Source organism: Crinia signifera, chromosome 2 (genome assembly GCF_055691185.1).
Source record: "Crinia signifera chromosome 2, ASM5569118v1, whole genome shotgun sequence".
NCBI classification, from domain to species: Eukaryota; Metazoa; Chordata; class Amphibia; order Anura; family Myobatrachidae; genus Crinia; species Crinia signifera.
The window spans coordinates 68,650,097-68,662,786 of NC_139218.1; the positions used below are offsets into that span (position 1 = coordinate 68,650,097).

The 12,690-nt window shown below is 42.1% G+C and overlaps 1 protein-coding gene across 1 annotated transcript in view; it reads right to left on the reverse strand.

The window, feature by feature from the left end:
- BLMH (bleomycin hydrolase) overlaps positions 1-12,690 on the reverse strand; it is a 63,231-nt gene that overhangs the window by 19,842 nt on the left and 30,699 nt on the right. The window contains exons 7-10 of the mRNA XM_083172308.1: positions 11,449-11,604; positions 5,892-6,050; positions 3,638-3,705; positions 1,008-1,125 (exon numbers count right to left, since the gene is read on the reverse strand). Of these exons, the coding sequence (XP_083028434.1) occupies positions 1,008-1,125; positions 3,638-3,705; positions 5,892-6,050; positions 11,449-11,604 (501 nt within the window). The remainder of the gene's footprint in view (positions 1-1,007; positions 1,126-3,637; positions 3,706-5,891; positions 6,051-11,448; positions 11,605-12,690) is intronic.

The following is a 12,690-nucleotide window of genomic DNA, read 5'->3' on the forward strand; positions in this document are numbered from 1 at the left end:
GAGACAAAGTCCTGCGAAAGGATCTCTTATTAAGGTATCGGTTCTTGGTGTATAACATACAATAGACTGTACGCTGCGCTGCGCTACGTTTTGTTCGCACGCAGTTAGGTATAACGGGTAAGCAGGTTACGGACACATTACGTAACCTGCGCTTTCCACTTATTGTCTCCTTGGTCATATAATATCGGTATTAACAGCGGTATTTTACTAATTTGTGTGCGCATTACTCATGGAGGCGGTGGGAATAGCCTCTGTGTTGATAACTGTACCACTAGTTGCTGTGCACATGGTCTGTTGTTTCTTCTTTTTGGTGTAACAACAACAGTTTACTGTGAGTCAGAATTGATCAAAGTGATAAAATAAAAACGACAAAAACCAAATACTAGATGAAACATTTTCAAAGAATATCAAGCAGCCTGTAAACCAAATTTCTGTCTATGAGGGGAACTTGCAACCCTATGTATATCATGAGAAGTAATGTGTGCTCATCTGTCAGGACATTTAAATGCCTTAATACACACTGGGTGATTATGCCCAGTGTGTATGGTGCACGATGATGGGGTAAATAGCTGGGCTGCATACACACTGAGCGTTTTTCCCCCTGCCCAGCCATTTTCCCCTGGGGTGGATGGCTTTCCATTGCAGGACGATATGGAAACCGTCCTCTCCATCGCTCATCTCTTAGTAATACCAGGAGATGAGCAGCATCCAGCAGCGCTCACTGCTGTCCCGTACACACTTTCTTAGATGAGAAAACTAAGCGGCTTTAGCATTTTCTTGAAACAAATATGGGGGTCGGGAAGATCAGGGTTCCTTTTCTTAGGGTCCCGTTTATTGCAAAAACCAAATAGATTTCTGCAGGCAGAGATACAGCAGAATTGTGTAACTTTGACCCCCTTCTACTGGGAAGGGTGAAGGTCATAACATACATAGTAGATAAATCATATGTGATCTATGTGGACTGTAACATCATAATTCTAGATGCCACACAAGGAAGCAGCCCCTACCTTCTCTGTGACAGCAGTCAGGGCCATGGCATGTGTCATCAGAGAGTCTCCAAAAATGAGTCTCTCGGCCTTGTTCAAGTTCTTGACGGACAGACCAAACACCAGCTCATGGTCAAATCTGGAAGCATGTGACAAAAACATAAAAAAAAAAAAGTCAGAGAAGGTATATTATATAAAAATACATGAGATCAATATGCTTTAGTAATAACATTGTATATAAAACCGCTTTTCATAGTTTCTGTATCTACAACACAATCGATGATGACTCTTCCACAAAATTAATACGCAGCTTGGTCTATGCATTGACCTGAAAATAGCTATGGCGGAACAGTACAAACGTCATCAGTCAAACCTGCAAACCTGCTTTAGTGCCACTTTACAGTTTTTCTGCTAAAACACTATTTGGTTTATTTATCCCTCATTTATTTTTATATGTGTTACTTTTGTGTGTTTGTAGCTTGTGTGTTTTTTTATGTTCACATTAGTCAACAACCATTTAGGAATGCTTTTCTTTAGGTGCAACAAATTTGCCATGCAGACAAATATACATATAGGTAGCTTCTACTGCAGGGTGCCACACCCTGCCTATTTTTAAAACCTCAAAATGCACCCTGCCCTTTTTGTTTGTGTGGCACTGTTCGCCCTTATGCTGCCCCCCACCGCGCTGACATGCCGCTGAGAACTTTCAATGTGTGCCATCATGTATAATGGGTATTACGGTGTATGCCATCATGTGAAATGGGCATTATGGTGTGTGGTATAATGTGTAAGAGGAATTACAGTGTGTGCCATAATGTGTAATTGTCATTACGATAGAACATGTAATTGGTATTGCAGAGTATGCCAATGTTTAATGGGCGTAATCCGAGTGCAGTGTGCAATTTTTTTTTATATTTTTTTGTTTTCTAATGTACATTTCTAATATTAAATGTGCCCTCCCGATTGAAAAAAAAAAAAAAGTGCCCTGCCAGGTGGACAGCGCCCTGCCCTAAAAAATTCCTAGAGTGAACACTATATAGGGACAATATCCTATCTACACAAAGGGGGTGAACATGTTTGTTAGCCACTCCCTCTATTTGTAGTTTATCCAAATAATCCCATTTAAATCGAAATGGTCTGAACAGTTACAAATAGTCTGCACTTCAAACTGTCTATTCCCACTCCAACTGTGTTGGTAAAATTGCCCAAAACTAGAAACGTGACATCATAAAAGAGCATTTGCACTGTGGCGGTTTGGTTTTGTGATTCATAAATGACCCATTGTAGAAACAGTATAATACTTTTGTACAGATTTCTTGTTGGTGCTAACAAAACCTATAGATATAGATCTATTTAAATATTAAACATTGTAACACAGGAAGTCTATGAATGATTATATTTGTGAGTAGCAGGCTAATTAAATATTTCACTTATTTGCTTTATGATTAGTGTATATTTATAGAGGGTACAACATAAATGTAATAAGAATGCTGGGCTATCAGTCATGTTAACAGAGGTATAGGTTATGACATATATATAGTGGCATTCTGGAATAGGCAGAAGGTAAAAAAAAGTTATACAAATTGGAAGTTAAAACATTCCTAGATGTCTGAAACTAGCACTTCCCAGATCTGTCACTTAAGAATTCTCTACAAAAATAATAATGGTCTACATTATCTCAAAGTTAATTTAAAAACAACGGACTGTAATACATGCACATGTTACAGTGACTGGCCATTGGCTGATGGAGAACACTTTTAGAATCTACTCTGGTCTCCCATGGTGGGCTATAAAGTTGTATATACTGTCAGAAAGGGAAAGAATGTAACAGGAATACTTTGCTTCAGTTGTCTATTTTTTCCAAAGTGTGATATTTAAACAATGCTTGAAGTATACGAAGCAAGAAAACAATTTTACACCACAGTTTATTTAGCATTTTGACAGAATTTTGCATGACTATTCTGTGCGGTCAGGCAAACCCATGCTCCTTCCCTTACCTAATTTTCACTGTGGGACTTACTGTGTACCTACATTCTATTTATCACATAGCGGTCCACACATCCAAAGATTATCGATGGTAAAAATGATAATCTTTAGATGTGTGGCCACGGGAGGTTTCTGTCCTCCCTGAGCTCGCGTTACGATTTGAGAGGTGTACCACCCAACTTGAACCCTTGTACGATACAAAATTCTCTTATCCGTCCTACTTCAGTTCCGACTGCAACCACCTGTGCTGGTGAGAGAGGTTTTTCAACACAGGTGTCTGGAATCAAATAAAGGCGGACTTTCAAGCTGTGTACACACCTAAAGATCTGCCTGTACAATCTGTCTGGCAATGTATGGGAGCATATATAAAATCAACCATTTGCTCACAAACACGGCAAAATAGTCAAAAACAATTCTACAGATACATTTGTTAAAACAAACTGATTTAACAAGTTTGTCTGAATGACCATTGCCTGTTATCCAGTGTTTAGTCATTGCCAGAAATCAAGCAAAGCAACAATGTTTGGGTATCTGACAGATCACTTCACAAATAGTGAAAGCTAATGTTATAAATGACTACTATCCAACTCTATCTTCAATACATAGTCATTTTTAAGAAAGCACGAATACAACAGGCAAGGCTTCCTATTTAACTAAAAACTTACATGTTCATGTCATTGATTCCTAGTTTTCCATGAAAATGTTTTCCGACATCACAGCCAAACCAAACTGCCTGTAGTACATAATAGTATTCATATTACTGCACAAACACAATGGCATGAACAGAAGACATAAAATACAAATTGTAAGAGAAACCCCTGGTCAAAGACTAAAACCCTTTCACACATAGGCCAAATCCCCATGTTTTTTCAGTCTGAGACCGCAATGTGTGAATAGAAACAAACGGCATCATCTGTTGTGTGAGCAGCATCAAGATGACCCAGGTGGTCCCTAAAAGGTACAAATTGGCGGACATCATCACCAAGCGTCCACAGCCTGATGGAAGATATGGGTCACTGGAAAACCCGGGTCTGGTTTGAACAGTGACAATCCTGGAATAACCTTGGTTTCAAGTGCCATGTATAAGAGTTTGCAGCTGAGACCTGGATGCAGGTCAAGTTGATAGACTTGGGTCGGAGCTGTGAAATTCCTACATTTTATGTGTGAAAGTAGTATAACCAGCTTTACAAAGTAAGTCCACTGAAATATAGCAGATATAAGGTTCACGAAATTTAATGCAATGGTTCTCAAACTCAGCCTTAAGGACCCCAAAAAGTTCATGCATACTCTCCAACATGACCCATTCCATTAGGTACAAAATGCTCTGCTCCTGGACTTTCCTCTTAATGTATGATTGCCATCACCTGCGTTGAACTAGTAAATTTATGAGAAATTGTTTCAACACAGGCGATGGCAATCATACATTAAGAGGGAAGTCCAGGAGCAGAGCATTTTGTACCTGATGGAATGGTTCATGTTGGGGGGTATGTTCATGTTTTTCATGTCACCGAGCAAGTGCACTCATTACTCACTGACACATTTTAAATGATCGATAGGTGATGCTTCTTATTTTATTTACAAATCTGTGAAGAGACCTGGAAAACATGAACAGTTTGGAGTCCGGAGGACTTAGAAACTAACTTTTTTGGGATTAATTGTAAAAAATAGACCCAAATGATAAAGTATGCAAATCTACTCAAAGTATCTTCCAAAAAGTCATATGTATACAAACCTTGTTCTTGCACCATCTAACGCAAGAGGTTATTCAGAGTTAATTCAGGGAAGAAAAGGGTACTTGTTTCCTAGAACGGCCACAACGATTTAGATCGTTGTGGTCGTAAGATAAAAAATCGGATCGATCGCATCGCATGCGATTTGGTCGCATACGATGCGACCGATCCGATCGACCGATTTTTCACCCGATTTTTTTTTTTTTTCACCAGATTTGTTTAAATTGCCCCCCCAAATGTTAATAAGTGTGCTAGACCCCACGATAGACGTGAACCCGAAGCGTGGCGAGCGCAGCGAGCCCGCGAGGGGCGGCGGTGCGCGTCCTCCGACCTTTTCATTCCCCTACTATCCACTAGGGCGTGGAGTGAGAATATAATAGTGTGGCGAGCGCAGCGAGCCACCGAGCCCGAAGCGTGGCGAGCGCAGCGAGCCCCGCGAGGGGACGCGTCTAACTTCACAGGTATACGCGTCCCCTCGCGGGGCTCGCTGCGCTCGCCACGCTTCGGGCTCGGTGGCTCGCTGCGCTCGCCACACTATTATATTCTCACTCCACGCCCTAGTGGATAGTAGGGGAATGAAAAGGTCGGAGGACGCGCACCGCTGCGCTCGCCACGCTTCGGGTTCACGTCTATCGTGGGGTCATGGCGGGCACATAAAAAATGTGAAATGGGTCATATTGGCCCATTTCACCTTTTTTATCATTTTTCCCTATGTGAGATGGACTTAATCAAGTCCATCTCATCTTGTGCCATTATAATGGCACAAGACCGACCGATTTCAATGTTAAAAGATTTTTTAACATTGAAGTCTATGGAAAAATCGGGTCAATCGGTCGGTCGCATCGCGGCCGATTTTAATTGGTCGCGACCGACCGATTGACCCGATTTCTGTCAATCAAAGTGAAAAAATTGTAAAAAATCGGCCACATCGTGAGGATCGTGTCCCTTAATTAAGAGCCACGATCACTCACGATTGTGGCCGTTCTAGGAAACAAGTACCAAGAAAAGTGTCCAATGGTTTCCGTCTGCACAGTTGTCTGGACCGCATTTCCCAGTGCCATGATGGCTACTACACTGAGATGCATAGAACAGATTTCAAGGAAATCCATACAATTTCGGTGGACACTTCCCCTTAAAGGAACAAATTATACACGATTTATTTAGGATCAGTAAGCGCTAGAGTACCTACCTCTCCTTCTTTTATTGAATCAGCTGCCGACTTTTTCAAGATTTCAATAGATTGGTTAATATACAATGTTCTCCTGCCTTCCACCATGTTCCCCAGAAACTGCACAGTGTACAGTTTGCCATATTTGTTTTGAGGACGAGGATCATTTACAATGCAGATCTGCAATGAGATAGGAGGTACTTGTCAGGGCCAGAGATTTCAACCTATTATACTAGTGTTTCCCAAATGTTATGAAGTCAAGGCACCATAGAGCAGTGGTTCTCAAACTCGGTCCTCAAGATCGCATTTGCCAGGTCACCCGACAGGTGCACTCATTACTCACTGACATAGTTTAAAAGATCAACAGGTGGAGCTAATTATTTCACTTGTGATTCTGTGAGGAGACCTGCAAAACATGCTCTGTGCGGGGTCCTGAGGACGGACTTTGACAAACTGTGCCCTAGAGTAATAGAACCTTTTTTTACAGAACACCAGGCCAACAGTTTCTTATTGAGGATGTAACAATGTCATTGTTTTTATGTCATCCTTCAGTTATGTGGTGAGAGACCGTATCCGTTTCTGTTTTTCCACATAGTTTAGGATTGGAAGCCACAAGCACTGGTTTGGCCTTTGACACGACCATAAATAATTTGGTCAAGACACGACCATAAATAAAACTGGTTGGTCCTCCAACCCCAACCCGAGGCACCCCTGCAAGTTCCCTAAGGTGCCTAGTCACACAGTTTGGACACCACTGTATTATACCATTAACATGGGTATAAATGATGAGAATCATATTCTTTCAAACAGTAAACATTTTCCAAGATTTTGTTTATAGAATGCAATAATATGTCTATCCCTGATATGAGCACTCAGCGGCGGATGATTCCTAAGCCCTGTACACATGGGGCGATATATCGCTCACGCTGAGCGATATATCGTTCGGTGTCCCGTTTGCATCAGCGACCAGAGATGGTTGCTGATGAAAAAGAAACTGCCGGGGGAGCCCGGCAGTGGAAATCAGCAGGTCGCAGGAGCTTGCGATCACTTCGGGCAGAAAACGGGAGCACGCACCCCGCGATTTATCACCGGTGCACACTCCCATCGCTGGCAATATGGTCGCTCAGCGACCATATTTTCAGCGATATTTGCTATAATCTCCCCCCGTGTGTACACACCACTACTCTCTCCAAGTGGTATCTCCCTCTCCCGCCCCATGAAATATGGTGTTCTATGATGAATGTGTGCAGTTATCCCATGCTGCGGTGCGCCTGATCTCTCCAGATCTCAGCATGATACTGACCGCAAAAAAACATTGCATCCGCCTGAACAATATCAGGAGGGTGCTGTTTATATTAAACACCTACAGTACTCTTCACCATGCATAGTCAGTTAAAAAAAGAGGAGGGGAAGGGGGGTCAGGGGTGAGAAAAGTGAAAGTGCTTAAATGAGACTAGGAAGAAGGGGTAGAGAAGAAAAAGGGGAAATTGGGAAGGCCAGGAGTGGAGTGAGGGAGGGGGGGGGGGGGGGAGAGAGAGTTGAGAACAATCCTTTAGAACACAGCGAATGATGTATCCATAACACTAGTAGCGAATAATACATAATAATATTGCATCATGCCGGTGCCACTCCTTCACCCTCTTGACTTGTGCACATATCAGGCGACACCTTCCCGTTTCCAATGCGGTCTCTCCCTTAAGTTTAGAATTGCATACTTAGCAACTGTATTATCAACAATTATTCTGGAGATCGTGTGCCATGAACAACTCTACTTCATGTGAAATGTCATGGAATTTCAACAACAAACCCAGCATCCCCAAGTGTGGGTCTTAGTGATGGCTTCGTAAGATATTCTGGTGAACAAACAACAAAAAATGGGAAGAGGATGGGTGGGAGGGCTGTTTTCTTAATCTCAGAGCCAGGAAGAACTGATTACACAAAGTAAAATGAGAGCTGAATGTATTGTAGTCAGGATACAGTTCTCTGCTCACTCCAGAATGTGCTGGATCAGCGTGACAAATGGATCCAAATATAGCAATAGCAAGACATATAGGAAAGCTATCCAGTGACATATCTTTAGCGGATTACATATACTTAAATAATAGGAAATCTATCATTTATTCCAAGACCATATGGGATTCTTGTATTTATCCTATATCCCTTTGTTGTAGTCCACTGGGGGGAGGATACTCTGTGACTCAGAACCAGATGCATTGTAGGGAACTTTAATTACGGTCAAAAAGTTAATGCTCTCCCACTATATACTCCATTGGCTGCCTGGAAACTGAAGCGTTGCATAACTAGGACCCAAAGGACATCCAGGAGTACAGAACAAGACGGAGAGGAGACCAATCACGTTCTGGAATGGTAACAACCCTAACATAGATAACCGTAGATAACGGGAACAGAAAGAAATAGAGTACATGACATTCCAACGAACTGTTTAAAAATGACGTAACAAAGTACAAAAAAAACCCTTCAATTTTCCCATCATCTATAAATGTTGCAGTGAGCAGCTGTTGTGCACATTCAAGTGTATTAAATCTTAAAATTTGAAAACATCTGGGGTGAGATTTAATGCCACCCAAGTTCAGCGGCACTGCGAGATGTCCGCCAACTCAGACAATGGGGCAGATGTATTAAGCCTTAACAAGAGATCAATCCAAGGGTGATAAGGAGAGATAAACATCCAGCCAATCACCTGCCAACTGCCATGTTACAGGCTGTGTTTGAAAAAAAAGTCAGTAAGGAGCCGATTGGCTGGATGTTTATCTCTCCTTATCACCCTTGCATTCATCTCTTGTTAAGGCTTAATACATCTGCCCCATTGTTTTAAAGGGGAATTAACTGACAAGGCAAAACCATGCCTTGTAAGTTAATTCCCCTTTAAATAAAATGTCTGAGTTTGGTGGACAGCTGCCACTGAACTTGAGCCGCATTAAATCTCGCCCTTAGTGTTCAATGTAGCTCTCCACACCTGTCAAAACCCCTGCAGTTTCTTTTCCCTGTCTGGGGTGTCGCTCTCTGCCCGGGTGCTTCACTGCTCTGGTTCTTCTATCTAGCACACTCTGTAATGGACCAGAGTGTACTAGAACCACCAGAGCAGACCGCAACACCCCTGGCAGGAAAATGGAACTGCAGGGGTTTTGACAGGTGCAGGGTGCTAGAATGAACACTATAAATCTGTGCACTAAATACCAGACAGCTGACTAGCAAACTTGCACAGTAGAGGCCATGGTTCCAAGCCACCAGGTAACCTCACACTTATCTGACAGAATTTATCCTTACATTATCAGGAACCAAATAAAAGCAAGAAAGTAACATGGGTTTGCCTCTTCAATAGTATCGTAATAGATACTACGTATGTATATATGTAGAATTTATCTGATGCTTGAAATTGCATGAGATTTCCCTTGTACTTGAACTTCCCAGGAGTCCTGCAGGTCAGATTCTGTATTTTAGGGCTTATTTTGCATCATATATATTGCATGTAATTTATCAACCCGTGACAAATCACATGCAATTTATTTTAATGCATACACTTGTACCATAGATTTACAAGGAGAGACAGAGAGCTCTTTTTTGGGGCACTCTTACTAATATTAGAGGGTTCAACCCTCTAATATTAGTAAGAGTGCCCCAAAAAAGAGCTCTCTGTCTCTCCTTGTAAATCTATGTATTTCTCTAGCTCTGGGAGCACCACCAAACACCACTAAAACGACATGTTCTTTTACACCAATAAAAAACTTGAGGTAGTTTGGTCTCTTAAATACACCCCAATTTCTTGCATATCTTATTGCACTTAGGGGTGATACATCCTGTGCGGCGCCTACAACCATGGTCTCCTTCTACACTTGTACCATACAATTTATTTGGGCTGTACTACAGGGTGCTAGGGGGCTAGCCTAAACAGTACTCGAATTTGGCCGGTAATTCCGCAAAAAATACAGCTGGAAAAATACTAATTAAGCCTGCATGGATCAGTCAGATCCATGCAGGCTTCTCTGTGTAATAAAATAGAAAAGTAAAATAAATAAATAAAAAAACTGCATGGGGTCCCCTCGCCTGGCTATAACCAGCCCCGGGCTCATTGAGCCGGTCCTGGTTACAGAAATACTGGGGTCCCCCTGTATTTCTATAACCAGCACCAGGCTCTTGAGCCTGGTCCTGGTTCCCAAAATACGGTGGACAAAAGGAGTAGGGGGTCCCCTGTATTTTGGAAACCAGGACCGGGAACAAACAGCCAGCGGTGTCATACCACAGCCGGGGGACACTTTTTTACATAAGGTCCTCGGCCAAAGCATGAGCAGCCAGCGGTGGGGGGGACCCCCCCCCCCCCCAATAAATGGGTCCCCCCCTCAAGGGGAACTCCGACCCGGGCTGAAGCTGTCCCCACCACCGCTGGCTGTGTGTGGTGGGCTGATTGCAAAAAAAATAATAATCATTAAATATTGTAATCATTGGTGGCCAGTGTCAGCAGCAGCCTTGTAATGTACTTCTGTATGAGGCTGCTGCTGCTGCCCCTGCTGGGAAGGAGGAGGAGAAGGGAGGGAGCAGTGAGGTTCTGGTCTAAAGACACAATCCAAATAACTGATTCATTGAAACGTGGTCTCTAGCCACTATGTCTTCATGTAAAAGTGAGTGTTAACCTACAAGATAGAGCTTTTAATGCCAAAAAGTGTCCTAGATGAGAAGATCACTAACAGAAATGCAACCTTCAGATTAGAAACTTTAAACAATGGTTCAAAAGGATCATACTGTAAAGCTGTCAGCACAAAGGGCCTAATTTCAAACCTGATCGCAGGACAAATTTGTTCTCAAAATGGGCAAACCATGTTCATGTTCAGCAGGTGGGGCAGATATAATATATGCAGAGAGTTAGATTTGTGTGAGTTATGTTGTTTCCGTGCAGGGTAAATACTGGCTGCTTTATTTTTATACTGCAATTTAGATTTCAGTTTCAACACACCCCACCCAAATCTAACTCTCTCTGCCCCTCCTGCAGTGCACATGGTTTTGCCCATTTTGAGAACAAATTTGTACTGCAATCAAATCTGAATAAGGGCCTTTATGTAAAGACGCACTTAAGGTGCCCACACACTAGAAAGATCTGCGATCGTAAGATGTGCGCATAAATTAGCCCTAAATCTTTTTTCCTTCCTGGACAAAAGATTTCAGGCAAGCGCACATCTTTACCAAAGATCCTATGGATCTTTTGTTAAATCTTCTGATCTTTTGTGCAGCACGTAAGATCAGAAGATTCAGCTAAAGATCCACGGGAGTGCGCATCGGACCAAAATCGTCCGATTTTCGACCGATTATAGGAAAAATCGGACAATATATCGTCCGATTTATCGGAAATCAGCCAATCGGCCCAAAAATAGTTCTAGTGTGTGGGCACCTTTACTGGACAATCTGTCTTGTCCCTATTTGCGCAAGTAGTCATACGTAGTGAATGTAATTTGGTCGGCATGCGCACGTTAATGTGGTACTCATGTTCAGTGTCGAAAGATGTGTACATCCAACTCTGCATAAGCCCCATTGTGTCACCAAGATCTATAACCTTTTGTGACCTCACCTTATCTTCCACATTAAAAATGGGTTTAACATGATCCTTGTAAAAGTCTTGGGGAGTGATGGGTCCAATCTTGTGATAGGTCTTCTCCTTGTCTCTGAATTCCCAGGTGATGGTTTCTGGGGGGCTCCCAACACAGATACTAACCACTCGGTAAACCTAATAAAAAGAAATTCCAAAAATTGGTATTGTGAGGCTAAAATACAAGATTAGCATCAATATCTACATTCTTCAAAACTAAACCATTGTAGGTAATGAATCTTATACTGCTTTCACGTTGCCTAAAATGTTTAAGACTCTGTATTTTGAAACAGTATTTAAAACGGGTCTGAGCCACTAAACCCCCTTTCACATTGCAGGTGAAAGCCGCTATATTACCGTTTTAAACTCCTTTCACACCGCACAAAAATACCGGGTCTCAAGCAGGTATGCAGTGTGAAAGCAGGACAGACAGTAGCTATAAGACAGCGCAGTGCATATGTAATGAGTGGGTTCCGTTAATTAAATATTTATTGCGCTGATAACCTGTGCTATGCAAAGCCGTCCGTCCCCCTCCCCCCCCCTGCTGACAGCGTCGGGCAGGGGGAAAGCCACACAGTGTGTATGCACTGGGCGGCTTCCCCCCCAGTGATGATTGCTGTCCATACATGCTGGGCATAATCACTCAGGGTGTATGGACCTTAAAGTACAGAAGGAAAAGGCAGAGAGCAACCTGCAATGTTTTGTGGTTGATAACAGAGTACAAAAGCTAGCAGTTTTTGTTTCGCTTCACATACTTATTTTCCCATGACAGTTGCTAACTACACACACATACATATATATATATATATATATATATATATCTATATCTATATATATCTATCTTCCAGGGAATTACTGTCTGTTTATACACACTGCTATTAGGTCTTATTGGTGTTTGACCCCATAGGGAATTGTAGAGCTGGAGCTCTATCCAGAATGACTTAATCAGCTGTTCAGTGTAAAATGTATTTATTATATAACAGTTTCTTATATAGCGCACACATATTCCACAGCGCTTTACAGAGAATATTTGAACATTCACATCAGTCCCTGCCCCAGTGGAGCTTACAGTCTATATTCCCTACCACAAGTATAAATAAATTATTAATGCTCAAATTAAATTATGAATGCTCGGGCACAAAACATACAAAAAAAAATCCAGAGAGGAAGTTGGGTTCTCAATACACAACAGAGAGTAGATCCTGATATGGAGGAATGTCTGGA